At 65.6% G+C, this 15,459-nt stretch overlaps 7 protein-coding genes and 1 non-coding gene across 8 annotated transcripts; 6 read left to right on the top strand and 2 right to left on the bottom strand.

Moving 5' to 3' along the window:
• Positions 1 to 27: 27 nt before the first annotated feature.
• On the top strand, positions 28 to 1,746 carry Q8F55_000971 (uncharacterized protein; the record flags this gene model as incomplete). Its single annotated transcript, XM_069349618.1, has 7 exons — positions 28 to 218; positions 267 to 705; positions 739 to 862; positions 906 to 1,055; positions 1,091 to 1,196; positions 1,232 to 1,457; positions 1,561 to 1,746. 7 exons carry the CDS (start codon positions 28 to 30, stop codon positions 1,744 to 1,746), a joined length of 1,422 nt encoding a protein of 473 aa, XP_069213162.1.
• Positions 1,747 to 2,035: 289 nt separating this feature from the next.
• Positions 2,036 to 3,572, top strand: Q8F55_000970 (uncharacterized protein; the record flags this gene model as incomplete). Its single annotated transcript, XM_069349617.1, has 3 exons — positions 2,036 to 2,275; positions 2,311 to 2,913; positions 2,946 to 3,572. The coding sequence occupies 3 exons, from the start codon at positions 2,036 to 2,038 to the stop codon at positions 3,570 to 3,572; spliced, it is 1,470 nt and encodes a 489-aa protein (XP_069213161.1).
• Positions 3,573 to 3,946: 374 nt separating this feature from the next.
• MRP2 (mitochondrial 37S ribosomal protein uS14m) lies at positions 3,947 to 4,367 on the bottom strand (the record flags this gene model as incomplete). Its single annotated transcript, XM_069349616.1, has 3 exons — positions 3,947 to 4,009; positions 4,056 to 4,084; positions 4,151 to 4,367. 3 exons carry the CDS (start codon positions 4,365 to 4,367, stop codon positions 3,947 to 3,949), a joined length of 309 nt encoding a protein of 102 aa, XP_069213160.1.
• A 157-nt stretch (positions 4,368 to 4,524) lies between these two features.
• Q8F55_000968 lies at positions 4,525 to 4,605 on the top strand. Its single transcript has one exon. It is a non-coding gene; the product is annotated as a tRNA-Ser (tRNA).
• A 418-nt stretch (positions 4,606 to 5,023) lies between these two features.
• On the bottom strand, positions 5,024 to 5,479 carry HHT1_1 (histone H3.1; the record flags this gene model as incomplete). Its single annotated transcript, XM_069349615.1, has 2 exons — positions 5,024 to 5,264; positions 5,310 to 5,479. 2 exons carry the CDS (start codon positions 5,477 to 5,479, stop codon positions 5,024 to 5,026), a joined length of 411 nt encoding a protein of 136 aa, XP_069213159.1.
• A 1,157-nt stretch (positions 5,480 to 6,636) lies between these two features.
• Q8F55_000966 (uncharacterized protein) lies at positions 6,637 to 7,684 on the top strand (the record flags this gene model as incomplete). Its single annotated transcript, XM_069349614.1, has 6 exons — positions 6,637 to 6,677; positions 6,864 to 6,980; positions 7,354 to 7,442; positions 7,495 to 7,522; positions 7,582 to 7,597; positions 7,649 to 7,684. The coding sequence occupies 6 exons, from the start codon at positions 6,637 to 6,639 to the stop codon at positions 7,682 to 7,684; spliced, it is 327 nt and encodes a 108-aa protein (XP_069213158.1).
• Positions 7,685 to 7,960: 276 nt separating this feature from the next.
• Q8F55_000965 (uncharacterized protein) lies at positions 7,961 to 12,687 on the top strand (the record flags this gene model as incomplete). The annotated part of the gene is made up of 13 exons (XM_069349613.1): positions 7,961 to 8,922; positions 8,961 to 9,105; positions 9,141 to 9,303; positions 9,342 to 9,721; positions 9,757 to 10,316; positions 10,352 to 10,507; positions 10,546 to 10,995; positions 11,037 to 11,161; positions 11,199 to 11,408; positions 11,444 to 11,549; positions 11,584 to 12,051; positions 12,086 to 12,399; positions 12,578 to 12,687. The coding sequence occupies 13 exons, from the start codon at positions 7,961 to 7,963 to the stop codon at positions 12,685 to 12,687; spliced, it is 4,149 nt and encodes a 1,382-aa protein (XP_069213157.1).
• A 297-nt stretch (positions 12,688 to 12,984) lies between these two features.
• On the top strand, positions 12,985 to 14,720 carry Q8F55_000964 (uncharacterized protein; the record flags this gene model as incomplete). Its single annotated transcript, XM_069349612.1, has 7 exons — positions 12,985 to 13,087; positions 13,122 to 13,385; positions 13,421 to 13,515; positions 13,548 to 13,809; positions 13,846 to 14,062; positions 14,123 to 14,327; positions 14,373 to 14,720. 7 exons carry the CDS (start codon positions 12,985 to 12,987, stop codon positions 14,718 to 14,720), a joined length of 1,494 nt encoding a protein of 497 aa, XP_069213156.1.
• Between the last annotated feature and the right edge of the window lie 739 nt (positions 14,721 to 15,459).

Here is a 15,459-nt window from a genome sequence, read left to right as displayed (position 1 = left end):
CAAGACCCACACCACCCACACCCCACGATGCCGCAGTACTTCCTGCGCCTGTCGCTCGAGCACCTCTCGTTCCGCATCCCCGAGCTGCTGTCCATCTCGCAGCTGTTCGGCTTCCCGCTCAAGTTCATCTCCGAGGACCTGAGCCGCGGCGTCGTCGTCGTCGAGGTCGAGAAGGAGGAGCACATCGAGCAGATCCTGGACCGGGGCATTCTCGTCATGTAAGTGGGGTGGGCGGGCGTGACTATTTTCTTTCACTGACTCGCCAGCTCCGCGAACCGCCTCTATGCCCAGGGCGCAAGCTACGACGAGCTGCACGCGCAGCTGCGCGACCGGCTCGACCTCTTCGAGCCCGACCTCGACGCGAGCTTCAAGATGATTGTCGACGGCGTGAACAACCGCGCGCTCGACCGGCGCGCGCGCGAGGTCATCAACTCGTTCGAGTACACCGGCCTGCGGGGCAAGATCGACCTCAAGGCGCCCGAGGTCGAGTTCGTCGCCCTTGAGGACTACGACCTCGTCACGCTCCACACGCACGAGGCCCGCCTCGTCCGCGACGGCAACTTCCGCCGCGTGTACTTTGGCCGCCGCGTCGGCCTGTCCCGCGCCCGCCCGCTCTTCAACGTCATGGACGTCAAGCAGCGCACGTTCTACGGCAACACGACGATGGAGGCCGAGATGGGGCTGCTGGTCGCTGGCCAGGCTTTGGTGCGTGCGCAACTTGGGCGCTGCTGACCCCAGCCCGCGCCGGGAAAGATCATCTACGACCCGTTCGTCGGCACAGGGTCGCTCCTGTACTCGGTCGCCATGTGGGGCGCGTACGTCGTCGGCTCGGACATTGACGCGCGCCAGTTCCGCGGCAAAGGTGGGTGCTTCTAGGGCCAGGTTCACCCAACTGACGCATGCAGCAAAGGGCAAGGGCATTACCCCCGGCATCCTCCGCTCCGCAGAGCAGTACGGCGTGCGCGACAAGTTCCTCGACAACATCAACTTTGACGTGACACAAGGCCCGTGGCGCCGCGGCGGATGGATGGACGCGATTGTGACGGACCCGCCTTGTGGGTTGCCTCGACGGAACGAACTGACCCACCAGACGGCGTGCGTGCCGGGGCGAAGCGGATAGGACGGTCCGAGACGCGCAAGCGCAACGTGCTCCGCGACGAGGCGTATGTCATGCCGGACGGATCGCTGGCGCACCAGTGAGTAGACGCCGCCGGCCACGCTCACCCCGCAGGAAAGAAACCTACCTGCCTCCGTTCAAGCCGTACGAGCTGGTCGACCTCACCCTCGACCTCATCCTCCTCGCGCGCTACCTCCTCGTCAAGGGCGGCCGCCTGGTCTTCTTCCTCCCAACAGTGACCGAGGACTTTGACCACGTCGACGTGCCCATCGTCGACGGCATGCAGGAGCTCAAGTGGGGCGACGGCAGTGTGCAGGACTTTGGCAAGTGGGGACGGCGGGTGAGTGCAAGATCCGAAGGCGATGCAGAGGATCTCTGGGCGATGCAGAGGATCTCTGCGGGCCGATTCGGTCCACCGCCAGCGAACCCAACTAACCCCCCAGCTCATCACCATGGTCAAGACGACCGATGAGTGCCCGCTTCCGACGTTTGGCGGCCACGTCGAGGAGCTTACGGCCGACCGCCTCCCAGGGCACCACGACTTTGCCAAGCGGTACCTCGAGGGCTTCAAGTCGCGCGAGGAGGCCGAGGCGGCAGAGAAGGCAGCGGAGCAGGCAGCGGAGGCGTGATGCACCGCGCGTGCTGAACCGACCGGGCCCTGGCCTGATAACGGCCTATAGGTGTACATAGACATGCATACATGCACTAGCTGCAGTGAAGGTGCTGCGCGTTGTGAGTCGTCAAAGTCGTCCGGCCAGTCGGGTGCCGGGGTGCTGGCCACTTGGCGCCACGAGAATCCGGATCCGAGATGTGCATCCTACAAAAGTGGAGTTGGTCGGATTCCAGCCACGACGTGCGTCACAACGTTCGTCTCCCACATCGCACCCTCCTCGCAACTCCCACCCCACCACGACCGCCATGACAATCACAGAGTCGCACATCACTCCCAAGCCGCTGGCCAACCCGACGGTCAAGGGCACCGAGCTGCCCGTCGCCGCCATCTCGACGTGGCCCGTCGGCGCCGTCGTCAGCGTGCTGGCCTTCCCGACCGCGCTCGATTCTGAGCGCCTCCAGAACGCCGTGGCCACGGCCGCGAGCTACTGGCCCAGCGTCGCCGGTCGGTACGTCAAGGCCACCACGCCGGGGTACGACTTTGCGGTGAGTCGGGGCTGCTGGCGCCCGCTGACCCCCAGATCGCGGTCACCCAGTCGCCCATCCCGTACTCGACGCAGACGGTCGACGCAGAGTACCCCTTTGCCGACAAGCGTGTCGTGCAGCCCGACCTCGGGTCGTACCTCCCTCCCCTGGCGCCCGACTTCTTCGTGGCCGGCGCCGACGCCCCGCTGCTGACTGTGCGCCTCTCGACGCTGTCCTCGGGCGGCTCGGTGCTCGGCATCAACGGCGCGCACATCCTCGGCGACGCCAAGACGTTCTCGCGCTTCATCGAGGACGTGTCCCTGTTCTACAACCTGCCCTCTGTCGGCCTGGACGGGCCCGACCTCCCGACGTTCACGCCACACGTCAACATCCCGCACTCGACGCCCGGCGTGCGCGAGCAGTTCGAGTTCTTCGGCGTCAACCCCGTTCCGCTCGACGCCATGATGAAGGGATACGCCGAGGCCGAGGCGCAGAGCGAGGCGATCACCGTCATCCTCACCCAGGACGAGCTCAAGCACATCACGGCCGTGCGCCTGCCCGGAGAGAACGTCAGCGACCAGGACCTGCTCTCGGGCTGGTGGGTCAGCGTGCTCGAGCGCGCGGGCCAGCAGTTCACCGACATGGTGTACACTGTCAACGTGGGTACGTGGGAGATCCGAGCTGACGACAGTACCGCGGCATGCACAAGGACCACCCGGCGTTCCCGCCCAACCTGGGCACGCTGGCCGCCAACGTCGCACAGATGCGCAAGTTTGCGCTGCCTGCCAAGGCCGCCGACGCGTCGTCGACCAAGCGCACGGCGGCCATTGCGCGTGTCGTCAGAGGCGCGCTCAACGAGCTGCGCAACGACGCCGACCTGACGCTCAAGTGGCTCTCGAACGCGGCCGACCACCTCGAGGAGGCGGCAAAGACGGGCCAGGCGCAGCTGCTCGTCCCCCCGCCGGGCGTGGCCATGGTCAACTCGAACCTGCGGTACGACTGGGCCATCAAGTTTGGGCAGCCGAGCGCAAACTACCACACGAGCACGTCGCTCCCGCGCTTCCTGCGCGTGTTCCAGGCCAACCCGCGCGAGGGCGCCGACCAGCCCGGCGAGCGCGACGTCGAGCTCGTGTTCCGCGTCGAGTGGGGCGGCGCGGCCGAGGCGGTCAAGCAGGTCATTGCCGAGGACCGCAAGCGCTGGGCGACCGAGCCGCTGCCTGATGCGGCTGGCGAGGACAAGGCCGAGGAGCCAAAGGTCACGTCGTACTCGTTTAACAACACGGTGCACCAGCCTGCGTGGGGCGGGTATGGTAACTGAGCGGGCGAGCGCGAGCGCGCAGCGCGAGCGGAGCACATAGAGCCGGGCGCGTTACTAGATAGGAAGGCATGAAGAAGTATCAGTGGGAGGAGCGGGGCGGCGGCGCGACTGAGATGGAGTAGCCAAAGCAACGCCGCAGTAGCGAGCGTCCGATTGTCTTCTCCTGCCATACCAGCAAACCCCCAAGAGCCGTCACAGCCGCCAGCCCCGCCGCCGCCAGCCCCGCCGCCGCCAGCCCCGCCGCCGCCAGCCCACCGCCGCCACCCCCGCCCGCCCCAGTGAGAAGGGTATGAATGCATCAGATGAGAAAATGCAGTGCGGCGGCCTCGGCATGCCGCCGCCGTCGCCGAGTGTCGTCGTCCGTCGCCCGTCGTCTACCACGACGCCTTGCGCACGCCGGGCAGCTCGCCCTCGAGCGCCTGCAGGCGGAACTGGAACTGGGGGTGTGAGCGGGGCTGCGGCAACTCCGCGGCAGAGACTTACACGGCAGAGGCCGTACTTTGACAGGATGCCTGGGGGTAGGGGTGAGCTACCGTCTACCGTCGGCGAGCCGCTCGGCAGCGCCTCTCGCCACGCACCTCTTCCACGTCCCGTCTCAACACAGCGGTTCTTGACCGCGCCCATGCGCCCCTCGCCCCCGTTGAGGCCGTTGAGCGCGAGCTGCGCCTTGAGCCGCACCTGGCTCGGCAGGGTCGTGTTGCGCGCGACGGCGAGGAAGGCGCGGCGCTGCACTTCCATCTTGTCGGCGCTGACGCGCTTGCGGATGTCGCGGAGGACCCAGGCTGTTCCGCCCATGTTGCTGTTGCTGGTTTTGTGGTGTTTCGGCAACGTCAAGTCGCTTTCGACTTTCGTCGGGAGATGGAGGAGGGAGGAGGGGAAGAGGAGGGGGCGGGAGTAAAGCCACGTGGGTTGGCCGGCGCCTGATAATCAGGCAGGGCCGATCGACAACAGTGGCACTGTGGCGGAGTGGTTAACGCGGTTGACTCGAAATCAACTTCCTTCGGGAGCGCATGTTCGAATCATGTCAGTGTCGGATTTACATCTTTTGGTTTTGTGCCGGTGGGAGGAGCGAGTGAGTGGCGACGGCGTGGGGAGTGATGAGACGAAGGATGGGGGTGACAGTGTGTGTGGGTGGCGGCAAGTTTTGGCCAAAGGATCGGCTTCGAGTTTGTGTGGATCCGGGCTGCCTACTCGGCCTTCTTGCGGCATCCACCGCCACCCGACTCATGCAAAACTGCCCCTTCCATACAACACTGAACACGACGCCAACGCCCTCGCCCACGGCCATGCCGTACATATCACACGGCGGGGAGCAGATACATAACGCTCGACCCGGCCTAACACAGTGCGGAGAGCAAAACGAAAATACGAAGTAGTCGGGGTGTGGTGGGTGGCGCGAGCCAGTCCTCCTCCTTCCTCATCTAAGCCTCAAGGTCGCAACCGCGCAACGCTTACGAGCGCTCGCCGCGGAGACGGCGCGCAAGCTGCAGGTCCTTGGGCTGGATGGTGACACGCTTGGCGTGGATGGCCGCGAGGTTGGTGTCCTCGAACAGGCCGACGAGGTAAGCCTCAGCCGCCTCCTGGAGGGCGAGGACGGCGCTCGACTGGAAGCGGAGGTCGGTCTTGAAGTCCTGGGCGATCTCACGGACGAGGCGCTGGAAGGGGAGCTTGCGGATGAGGAGCTCGGTCGACCTGGCCTTGTCAGCTGGGCTCATTGCAAGAGTACGGGCAGCTCACTTCTGGTAGCGACGGATCTCACGGAGCGCGACGGTACCGGGGCGGTAGCGGTGGGGCTTCTTGACACCGCCGGTCGAGGGGGCCGACTTGCGCGCGGCCTTGGTGGCGAGCTGCTTGCGGGGCGCCTTGCCGCCGGTCGACTTGCGCGCAGTCTGCTTGGTACGGGCCATTGTGGTGGGGTGGGGTTGGTTGGGTGGTGGAGGGTTGGTGGTGGTGGGGTAGCGGTGGCGAGTCAAGTGACTGATGTGGTGATGAGAACACTCTCTGGGTCGGTGCTGGGGTTTATATACGTCCCGGGGGGGTCAATGTCGCCAACTGCCATGGCCGGCCGTCATGTTTGGCTCGTTGTGCCGCCGCCTCACTGGCTGCACAGATCAGATCAACATCATTAAAGTCACGTGATGCGAATTCACGTGACTATAATCACTGATCAAGTCTGATCTTGTTTGACGGGCGGAGGCAGACTGGCCGGCCCTGAGGGAGACGAGCTGCATCTCGGCCTGTCGCATCGCTCTCCTCTCATCAAAAGTCGCGCGACTGGAGAACAAGGCTCGACGACGGCTGTCAAGCCGAGGGACGGGGGTTCTCCTCGGGGTGCCCTCAGGCCCCAGCGTCTCTGCGCCGCCATGGCCAGCACCAACGCGACTCGACGGCTCCCAACCCGCTCGGCTCGACACTGTTGTGCCGACCGATGCCGGCCCGACCGCTCTGGCAACGGTGACAGCGATGCGTGCGGTAGCGGACACGACGGTGCGTGCGGCTCCGCTCCACTGCTGTGCCGCCGCCCGCCACTCAGTCGACGACAGCCATGCGTCCTTCCTACGTCGTCGGGTTGCTGGGCCACCCACCCTGGAGCTCGGCGACGTACCAAGCACGGCATGGCTGGCGTGAGGCGGTGAGCAGGGAGTAGTGGGATTTGCTCGGGCCTCGCTGGGACTGGCGAGCTGGTCGTCGGTGGTGGACGAGAGGCCGGAGCGCGCGTCTCAGCCAGGCGGACAGATCTGGTCTCCCCCGTCCGTCCGTTGTTACGAGTGCATCAGCCTCGCCGCCCTATGCATCACAGCACCCGCCCCGCCTACCCTCCATAGCCATATGCATGCTCCTGCCTCCTAATATCGCTGTAATGACTCCCCCAACCTCGTTGCTATTAAGCGCAAGCTCATTGGGTCAGGGTGCCACAGTCCTTTTCTCCGCACTTCCGAATCGCTGGCGTCCCACCGTAGAGCACACCACCCTGGCTGGGTCGCACTCTCGCTCTCGCTGCGCTGCTCACTCTCGACCTCGACGCTATTGACATTGCGCGTGCACTCAACACACACCACTCACCATGACCATCCCACCCCAGCAGGCATTCACCGCGGCCCACCGGTGCGTACGGCGTCGGCGTCGGCGGCGCGTGATCCGATACTGACCAGGTCTCTCCTCCCGATCGATCCACTTCCACCGCCGTCATCGAACTCGCGATGCTGTTGCCATGACGGTCCACCGACTCGGCCCCTCCCCCTTCCCTCTCTCCGCCTACCCCTGCCAACGCCCCGCCCCGCCCGCCAACAGCCTCTACGTCAAGTCGCTGTACCGCCGGTACCTGGTCAACTCGCTCAACTGGTACATCAGGCGAGACCTCTGGCGCCAGAAGGCCATCGAGATCCGCGCCGAGTTTGAGCGCAACAGGTGCGTGCTAGTGGAGGGAGAGGGAGGGCATCTGGGAGGACCGAGGGCGGAGGAGGGTGCGGCGGAGCAGCGGAGACTCGACTGGTCCATCGACGGACGACGAGTCGCCGTGACTGCGCCGAGGGACGGAGACGACGGCTCGACGGCTTCAGGTCGTGACTGCCTGTCGCGCAACAGTATGGCTGCGCGCCGATATCGCTCGCGCACTTGCGCAACTGTCGTCGACGACCGAGCCCGGGCAACACCAGCAACTGGGTCGCTCCGAGCCGTTCCCCGCCACGCGGCACTCCGCCCTTCCTGCTCGCCTTCCCCGCCTCCCTCTCCCATCACCACCAACCTCCACTTCGCCAACCACCCCACCTAACACCCGCAGGAACATCACCGACCCCCGTGCCCTCGCCATTGTCCTCGAGCAGGCCGAGGCCAAGCTCGCCAAGGAGGCCCACCCCGACCCCTACAGGCGTGAGTTTGGTCCTGCTGTCCTGCTCTGGGCCTCTCAGCTGACCCCTCACAGCACCTCTCTTCCCCGACGGCACAAAGTGGTGCGTACAGGCTTGTCCCAGTTGCCTTGACAGTGACATGATGCTAACGACGACGGCAGGGAGCGCAACATTCCTGTAAGTCGGCCGGCAGCGACCCCACCAGACCCCCACTGACAGACACCACAGCCCCGGATGTTCAACGGCGAGGAGGCACACCACTAGAAAAGGAGCATGTTCTGTATCATTCAATGGGAATGCATGGCGTAGCAATGGCTGGGTCGGAGTGGTTGTCGATGCTGTCGAGGTCGTAGCCCAGAGTGGCTGTTCCGACGTGGGCGGGACCAAACCCGGCACCGACCGGGATGCAGCCAGTTCAATGACCTCACCGCGAGATTGGACCGGACAGCCGTCGCAGCCAAGTGTAAGCCAAGTCGAGACCAACCACCCCATCTCAGACCCAAACAGTCTTCTGTTCACCAACTCACATCTCCTCGAGCGATGACCGAACCCCCACTGGTCATCCCTTTCCTCCCAGATGCGTCGGTGAGCAGCGGCCTCCCGGTCGACCCAATACGTGTCGCGGCATGGGTCACATCGACACCCGCCGGCCCGTCGAAGCGCATCGCCATAGCCGGCAGCGATAACAGCATCTGGGTCGTGCCCTCATCGACACACCATGAACGAGTATCCTCCCTCCCCGCTCTCTCCCTCCCATCGCCAGGCGAGACACCACGATTCACCCGCCCGCGCGCGAGCTCGACCGCCTCCTCGATCCTCAGCCACTCGTCGGCCCTCCGGCGTGTCTTCTCCCCGCCCGCTGGCTCGCCCGCGCTCCCGACCCTGCTCTCGACGGAAGCGCCCCCCGCTGCGCCAGATATCCACGCGGCGATCCCTCCCTCCGAGCGCGCCGAGCTGCTCGACCAGCTCAAGGCGCAGGCGGAAGTGGACGAGCGCGCCGGGCTCGGCAAGGGGCTGGCGGCGCTCACGCGGCCCAGGCTCTCGGTACATGGCAAGGAGGAGGAGAGCCCCCGAGGCGGGGTGGAGAGCCCGCGGTCCACCACCTCGACCGAATCGGCGCGCAAGGCGTCCCGCCTCTCGGGATTCTTCACGCGCACCAGCAACGCCGAGGAGCACGATCGCGAGGCTCAGGCGCGCGCGCGAGACAAGCTGCACGAGACGGCCATCGACCGCGAGATGGAGAGAGGCGAGGCCGAGGCCGCTGCCGAGGCTGAGCAGGTCAAGGCCGTCGAGCAGGCGAGTGCCAGCAACACGCACGACAGGACGCCGGCGCCCAGCGCTGGCCGCCGCAGCGTCAGCAGGCAGAACAGCGGCGCGAGCTCCCCGAGGTTGGGCGAGGGCGGCCCGGTTCGCATCGTGCTGCCGTACCCTGGCCGGGGGAAGATCGTGGATCTTGCCGTCCTGGAGGAAGTCGGCGAGCTGGTCGTGCTACGCGACGCTGGGTGAGTTCGTCGACTCGAGGACAGCGCTAACTCCGCAGTCTGCTCGATGTCATCTCGCTCAGCACCCTGCAGTTGACGGCACATGTGGGACTGGACGACGCAGCCCCGCCGTCGAACACTAAGAGCCCGCTACTGGCTACGACTTGGCTCTGGCGAAAGGTGCACCTCGCCGCGAGGGAAGAGGTAGGCAGCGGCTGCGGGACTCGTCTGACACTCAGGGCGCGCTGCTTGTGATCAATGGCGAACCATGGCCATCACCATGGCCCTCGGCCCATGGCGAGGTCACACGAGTAACCATGCTCGCGCTGCCCACTCACCAGCCTGTCGCCGTGCTCGAGCTCCCGGGTGTGGGTGACGTCGGTGTCTCGTCAACAAGCGAGGGTAGGTCGACAGCGGTCGCACAGGACCTAACGCTTCAGCGAGCTACCTGCTCCATGCCACTGCCACGTCGCTCATGTCGTACCCCATCATCTTCCCGGGAACTAGCGTCTCTGGATCCTCGACCCCCCGTCAATCCTCCGCTGCCTCCGACGGCTCGCCCCTCCTCCGACCCGAAGGTCCCCGCCGGACAGGTGCTCTGGCGCAGGTGCGCAACATCTCCGGCATCAAGAAGGAGAGCGGTTTAGCCAAGTTCCTCGCTGCGAGCCGATTACCGTCCAAGAAGAAGCCCACGGACAAGATCCCGACGGCAGGCATTGACGAGGGGCTAGAGGTGATGCGCGACGGTGGCGGTCACTGGAAGAGCGTGAGCCTGCACGATGACGGCCAGGGTGTTGGGCTTGCGGATGACCACGTCGAGGTACGTTGCTCGTAAGGCTCCAACCTGACACCTAGGCGTTCGACTTTGACGGCAGGACGCTCAAGGTGCGAGGGTCAATATCTATCGATGGCGGCAAGTGTCGCGACGTCGTCTTCACGTCTGGCTGGCACGATGTGGCCGTCGTCGCTGGCGACAGCACCACGCTCTACGCTCGTGAAGGCTCTCTCAAGCCTGGAGCACTAAAGTGGACAAGCCGCAAGTCATACCCCGCTCGCGCGGCGTGTATCACCGCCGGCATGTTACACACCGTGGGCAAGGATTCGGAGGCCAGCGTCGACTTGGGAAGCCGGCTGGAGCGCACTGTCGACACCAAGCTTTCTCCCCCTGAGCCTGGAGACAACCTCTGTCCTCTCGATGCCGATACATTGTTCGCTGCGGATAGCACCGGTGCGGTGCGCTCGCAGACATTGACAGAGTATCTTCATGGCGCGCCGGCCAGTGACGATGTGCTCAGCAGCGACCGCCTCGATTCCCGCGTGACGGCTTCGGCTATTGTTCACTCCGATATGGCCATTGGCGGGGCTTTCCTCGTTGCTGGTGACGAAGACGGCAGCGTGCGTGTGTGGGATGCCAAGTGAGTCTGAGGCTGTCTTGCTTTGCTAACCTCAGGCCATTCCGGCTACGCGGGTCGTGGACTCTGTTCGATGACTCAGTGCACAACATCGCCCACCTTGACCTCAAGGAAGCCGCCTCGCTCCAAAGCTCGCTCCTGTGCACTTCTGAGCGCGGCTCGGTCGCGGTCATCTCACTCCGCGATATGGACCAGTGGGTTGCGAGCCAAAGACGGTGTCGCTGAATCATAGGCTCTTCCTACTTCCTGCTTCTCGAGCACCCTTGGCACGGGTCTTTGTCGGCGGCCACAACATCCTTCTCGCTTACGCCAACGCGAAGGCGCGGGTGTGGAACGTCGAGACACGCGAGTTCCGCCGTTCTACAGGCCTCGACGCCGCGGACGACATGGTGTCGCAGCCCGGATGGGCCGAGGTGGACCTCAAGGAACCGCCGGCCCTCACTGGACCGGTGACCAAGGTCGTTGGTGAAACGCCCAACGGCTCGGATCTGGGCCGCCTGCTCCAGCTCGATCTGCGCAAACTCGGCGAGACGCACGTTGGCTCGGCCTCGCCCTTGCCGGCCCTGCGAGGCCTGCTATCTGTCTTCTTGACGTTTGGCGTCAACCCAGCCATTGATGAGGTGTGCACCAGCAACTTGGGGGTCACGCCACCGCGTGCACCAGTGGCCGTTGGCCTGGAAGGGTGGGTTCGCAGGCAACGCCGCGAAGGTACTAACTGCCTAGGTCACGCAGGTCGGCGACCGTCGCGTACACTTCGCCGGCAGACGCGTGGCGCGTCTCCTCTACCGCGACGGGACTGCGTCAGCTTGCGATCGTGTCGCTTCTCCGGCCGTTCCTCAATTCGCCAGGTGCGTTGCGGCGCTTTCGGCTGCATGCTTACTCCAGATCACGAGACCTGGGCTGCGGATGTCATTGCGTTCTACGCTTCGTGCCTTCCGTCCGATGCTATCGAAGCCGAGATCGAGCTCTTTGCCGCGTTCTACCTCGACTCGTGCCCAGATGTGCACCAGGCGGCACGCATGCTGTTTGGCGCAAGGCTGAGCCGCATGTCGAACACGGAGATTGAGGCCTTGATCGACGCGCAACAGTCCCAACGTAAGTGCGTGGGGGTGCACAGAGCTGACACCCAGTACCCAGCGTTGTTCCTGAGAATGACAAGATGGGGGAGCAAGCGACTCGAGCCCTCACAATGGTCGGCGGCGTGGCGCTCCACCGCCTCGAGTGCATGAACCCTGTGTGAGTGCTACAGCGCAAGCAAAGCTCACACCAGCGCGTTGAAAAACGTCGCCGATTCCATTGCGCTGTACCTGCACGACCCCGAAGCGACGCACGTCAGCCTGGCGATCGAACTGTGTTCCAAGGGCTTCGCAACGTGGCAGACGTTCTGCGACGCGATGGAGCTGTTGCGGAGACTGTTCTACCTGGCTACGACCAAGGACGTCTCGGGGCAGAATGTGTCGGCGCAGGCGCGTCTGGCCGTGCTTCACGTCGCCTCGTTCAACGCCCCGCTATTCATGTCGACGCTGTCTGTGGACATTCTCGACGCAAAGTCGGTCGTGGCCCGCAAGAGCATCATGAAGCTGTGTGTGTTCATGGCCCGTAAGCGGCCTGCACTGCTCGAGAACGGGCTGCCGCGTATCGCCGAGGCGGTCGTCAAGAGCCTGGATCCAAACGTTGGCAAGATGCGCGACGACGTGTGGGAGACTGCGACTGTGATTTTGAACGAGCTGGTCCAGGCGTGAGTAGGACGCAAGTAGCATACCTGACTCCAGCTTTACGACCATCGACTTCAACTCGACGACGCAAAAGCTCGTCGTGGGGACACACGAGGGCGCGGTTATCATGTACGACCTGAAGACGGCATCGCGACTCTACGTGATTGATCCGCACAAGCACCCCGTGTCGGCGGTCGCGTTCTCGCCCGACGGGCGTCGGCTGGTGACGGTATCGCTCGAGGAGGGCGATGTGACGGTTTGGAAGGTCGGCAGCTCGCTCAGCGGTTGGCTGAATGTGGGCGGGCCGCCCCGGCAAGGTGCCGCGCCGGGCCAGCCTTATCGACGCTTCCCGATGTTCAGGGCGGGTGATGGTGAGTGGTGTGGGGGGTCGTGTGAGGGCGAGGCGAGGGCGGGGCGAGGGCGAGGGTGCGAGCGTATCTGGTCGTGGGCGTGAGCGTATGGTGCCAAACTGGGCACAAGCGTATCGGTCGCGACGGCGGAAGCGTATCTTCGGGCAGCGACGAACGGGGAGCGGAGTTGACACCACAGACCCGTTACACGACACTGGCGCTCTGTCCGAGGTTCAGATAGCGTGGTCTGGTTCTCGGCAGACACGGGTCACGATCAAGGAGACTGCGTTGTCGTTCGACACGACGTGATAGAGTGGGTATTTTTGGCGAGCGTAATGCACCTGCACTGCGGACGGGGGCGTGGGACGCGCACACAGGAAGCAGATGTGGCGATCGACGCTGATCCGTCTGTGTGGCTGTCGACAATGCGGGGTGGTCTGGACAATGGTCGCGATGTCGTCGGTCGCGAGGTGGCCATTGTCGCGCACACTGGCGACGGTGCGAGTGGAGCAGCGACGGCGCGGCGCGGCGTGGCGCATACATAAACGCAGCTGCCAACTGGGCACTAACCATGCATACTCACACTCACTCCTCACTGCCGCCAAAATGCTCCTCGCAGCCCTCCTCCTCCTCGCAGTGCCACGCACCTCCGCCTCGCGCGCAGACTGCGTGCCCGGCAGGCTAGTGTGCCGCGGGTCCACTCTGAACCGTGAGTCGGCTCCAGCCTCGCAGCTCACGCACAGTGTGTACGGCCGGCGCGTGGACCGCCATGGTCGAGTGCCGCACCGGGACGGTGTGCAGTACTGAGCCGGTGGGGTGTGTGTCGGCGGTCGTCGCGCCTGAGGCCGTCGCACAGCATGCGGGGGCGACGCAGCCGAAACCGAAGCCCAAGCCCGAGCCCAACGGCGGCGGCGGCGCGTCTTCCAACTCGTCAACCCAGGCCCCAAGTGGCGGCCGCCCCAGCGACAGTCACTTCCCAGCGCCCCACTACGTCATCTACGCGTGCGGTGCGTCCCCCGCCAGCCCGCCCCGCTAACCCCAGACACGGTCTTCGCGAACAACGTGCCGCCGAGCGTGGCCGAGCTGGGGGGGTACAACCGGCTCATCCTCGCCTTCTACGAGAGCACGGGGTACGAGGTGGGTCGTGGACAGCACAGGGCTGAGGGCAGAACTCGGCCAACGTGGCCAACTGGGTCGGCATGGCGCCGGCGGCGAGGGCCGCTGTCCTCGCAGAGTACCACGCCGCGGGGGTCGCCCTCATGCTCGCGGTGTTCGGGGGGACGGACAAGCCCACGACCGGCGGGGTGGACGCGCGCGCGTTCGCGGCGCGCGTGGCGTCCTTCGTCAAGGAGTACGGCTTTGACGGCATCGACGTTGACTACGAGGACTTTGCCGCGTTCGAGGGCGGCACAGGCGTGCCGTGGATCAACGGTGCGGGCGCTGGCGGGCGGCGCTGACGGGTGCCAGAGTTCCACGCCGCGGTGCGGGACGCGCTGGGGCCGGGATACCTCATCTCACACGGTACGTCGCTCCCCCGCTGCTGCCTGACGCCAGCGCCCATCGCGCCGTGGTTCGCGGCGGACAAGTACGCCGACGGCGGCTACGCGGCCGTGTGGCGCGCCGTCGGGGCCTCGCTCGACTGGTTCAACCTGCAGTACTACAACCAGGCCGACTCGTACACGACGTGCGACGTGTGTCCTCCCGGATGGCAACGCTGACGCCACCAACTGGTCACCGACGCCAGCGGCACAGGATACCCCGGCACGTCGCTCGCCGAGCTGCGCCGCGCCGGCATCCCGTGGGCCAAGCTTGTGCTCGGGAAGCCGATCGACCAAGCCGCCGCAGAGGGCGGGTACGTCCCCCCTGCTGAGCTCGGAGCATGCGTCGCGCAGGCGAGGGCGCTGGGGTGGGGCGGGGGCGTCATGTTCTGGGAGTGGATACCGAAGGATGTGAGTGGGAGGGGGGGGGGGGGAGTGGGCGGGCTGACATTGTAGGATCCGGCGGGGATTCTGGCCACGGTCGTGGGCGGCGGCGGGGGTGGGGACCGCGGCGGGGGGTCTGGCTCGTCGGGCGATGGCTCGGGCAGTGGGTCGGGCTCGGGTGCAGGCAGCGGCGCGGGAAACGCCAGCACGCCCACTGCCGCCGTGGCCGAAGCCAGCACGCCCGGCGCGACCGAGGCCGGCGCGACCGAAGCCGCGCCCACGGCGAGTGTGGCGGAACCCAGTGGCACCGCCGACGACACCGCCGACACCGCCGCCACGGCCGGCACCGAGCGTGCCTTTGTGGCCCGATCACGCCGACACGGCCATGCGCCGCGCCGGCGACTGCGACACGCTTCGTAGCGCCCCGGATGCCAGGTGGGTCAGAAACGTGCTCGGCTGCTCCGAGTAACGACTAGACCCTTCATCTGGGCTGGCCCCTGTATGCATGCGTGTGCGCTGCCGCAAGGCCTGGGTCCATGGCAAAAAGCAGCACAGTTCCTTCTACTTCTGCCGCACCTGTTTGATGCTGCAGATGGATTGGGGGTGGGCGTCAGCCACGAACCCCTTGTGGCGGCCGAGGCACGATGAATAGAACCATAAACCCACACGTAAAACGCCATACTGCTTGAAACAGATGTCGACGCGTGCAAAAGCGCAACCGAGGCACGCACACAGGTGCACGAGCGGGGGTGCACACGCGGTGCTCTGGGGGGAGGAGAGTGGGGTGCGCACGCTCACTCACCGCTGCGGGGGTCGCACGGCCCTTTGTAGGCCGGCCGTTCGGCACGCTCAAACACCGACACGGTGCCTCTCGCAATCGCGCACGCACGCACCGTGTTTCCCGGGACACTGGGACGCACGCGCCGCACGCGCCGACCACGCGCATGGCACCCGGTCGTGGCGACCACCTGCCTCCTTGTGCTCATGGCTGCTCATCGCTCAGCACGCCGTATCTGCCCCAGCCGGAAGACGCGCCGTTCTCGCTCTCCCCTGTGGATTGCCAGACCCCGCCTCGCCGGCAACGCTTGCCGAGGCAGCTGCCGCTTGGCCTACCCTCCTCCCTCGCCAGCGAGGCGTGGCCTACTTAAGCCGCTGGTGT

The sequence above is a fragment of the Vanrija albida genome (assembly GCF_041260175.1).
Source record: "Vanrija albida strain AlHP1 chromosome Unknown contig_1, whole genome shotgun sequence".
NCBI lineage: Eukaryota > Fungi > Basidiomycota > Tremellomycetes > Trichosporonales > Trichosporonaceae > Vanrija > Vanrija albida.
This window is presented reverse-complemented; position numbering and strand designations above follow the sequence as displayed.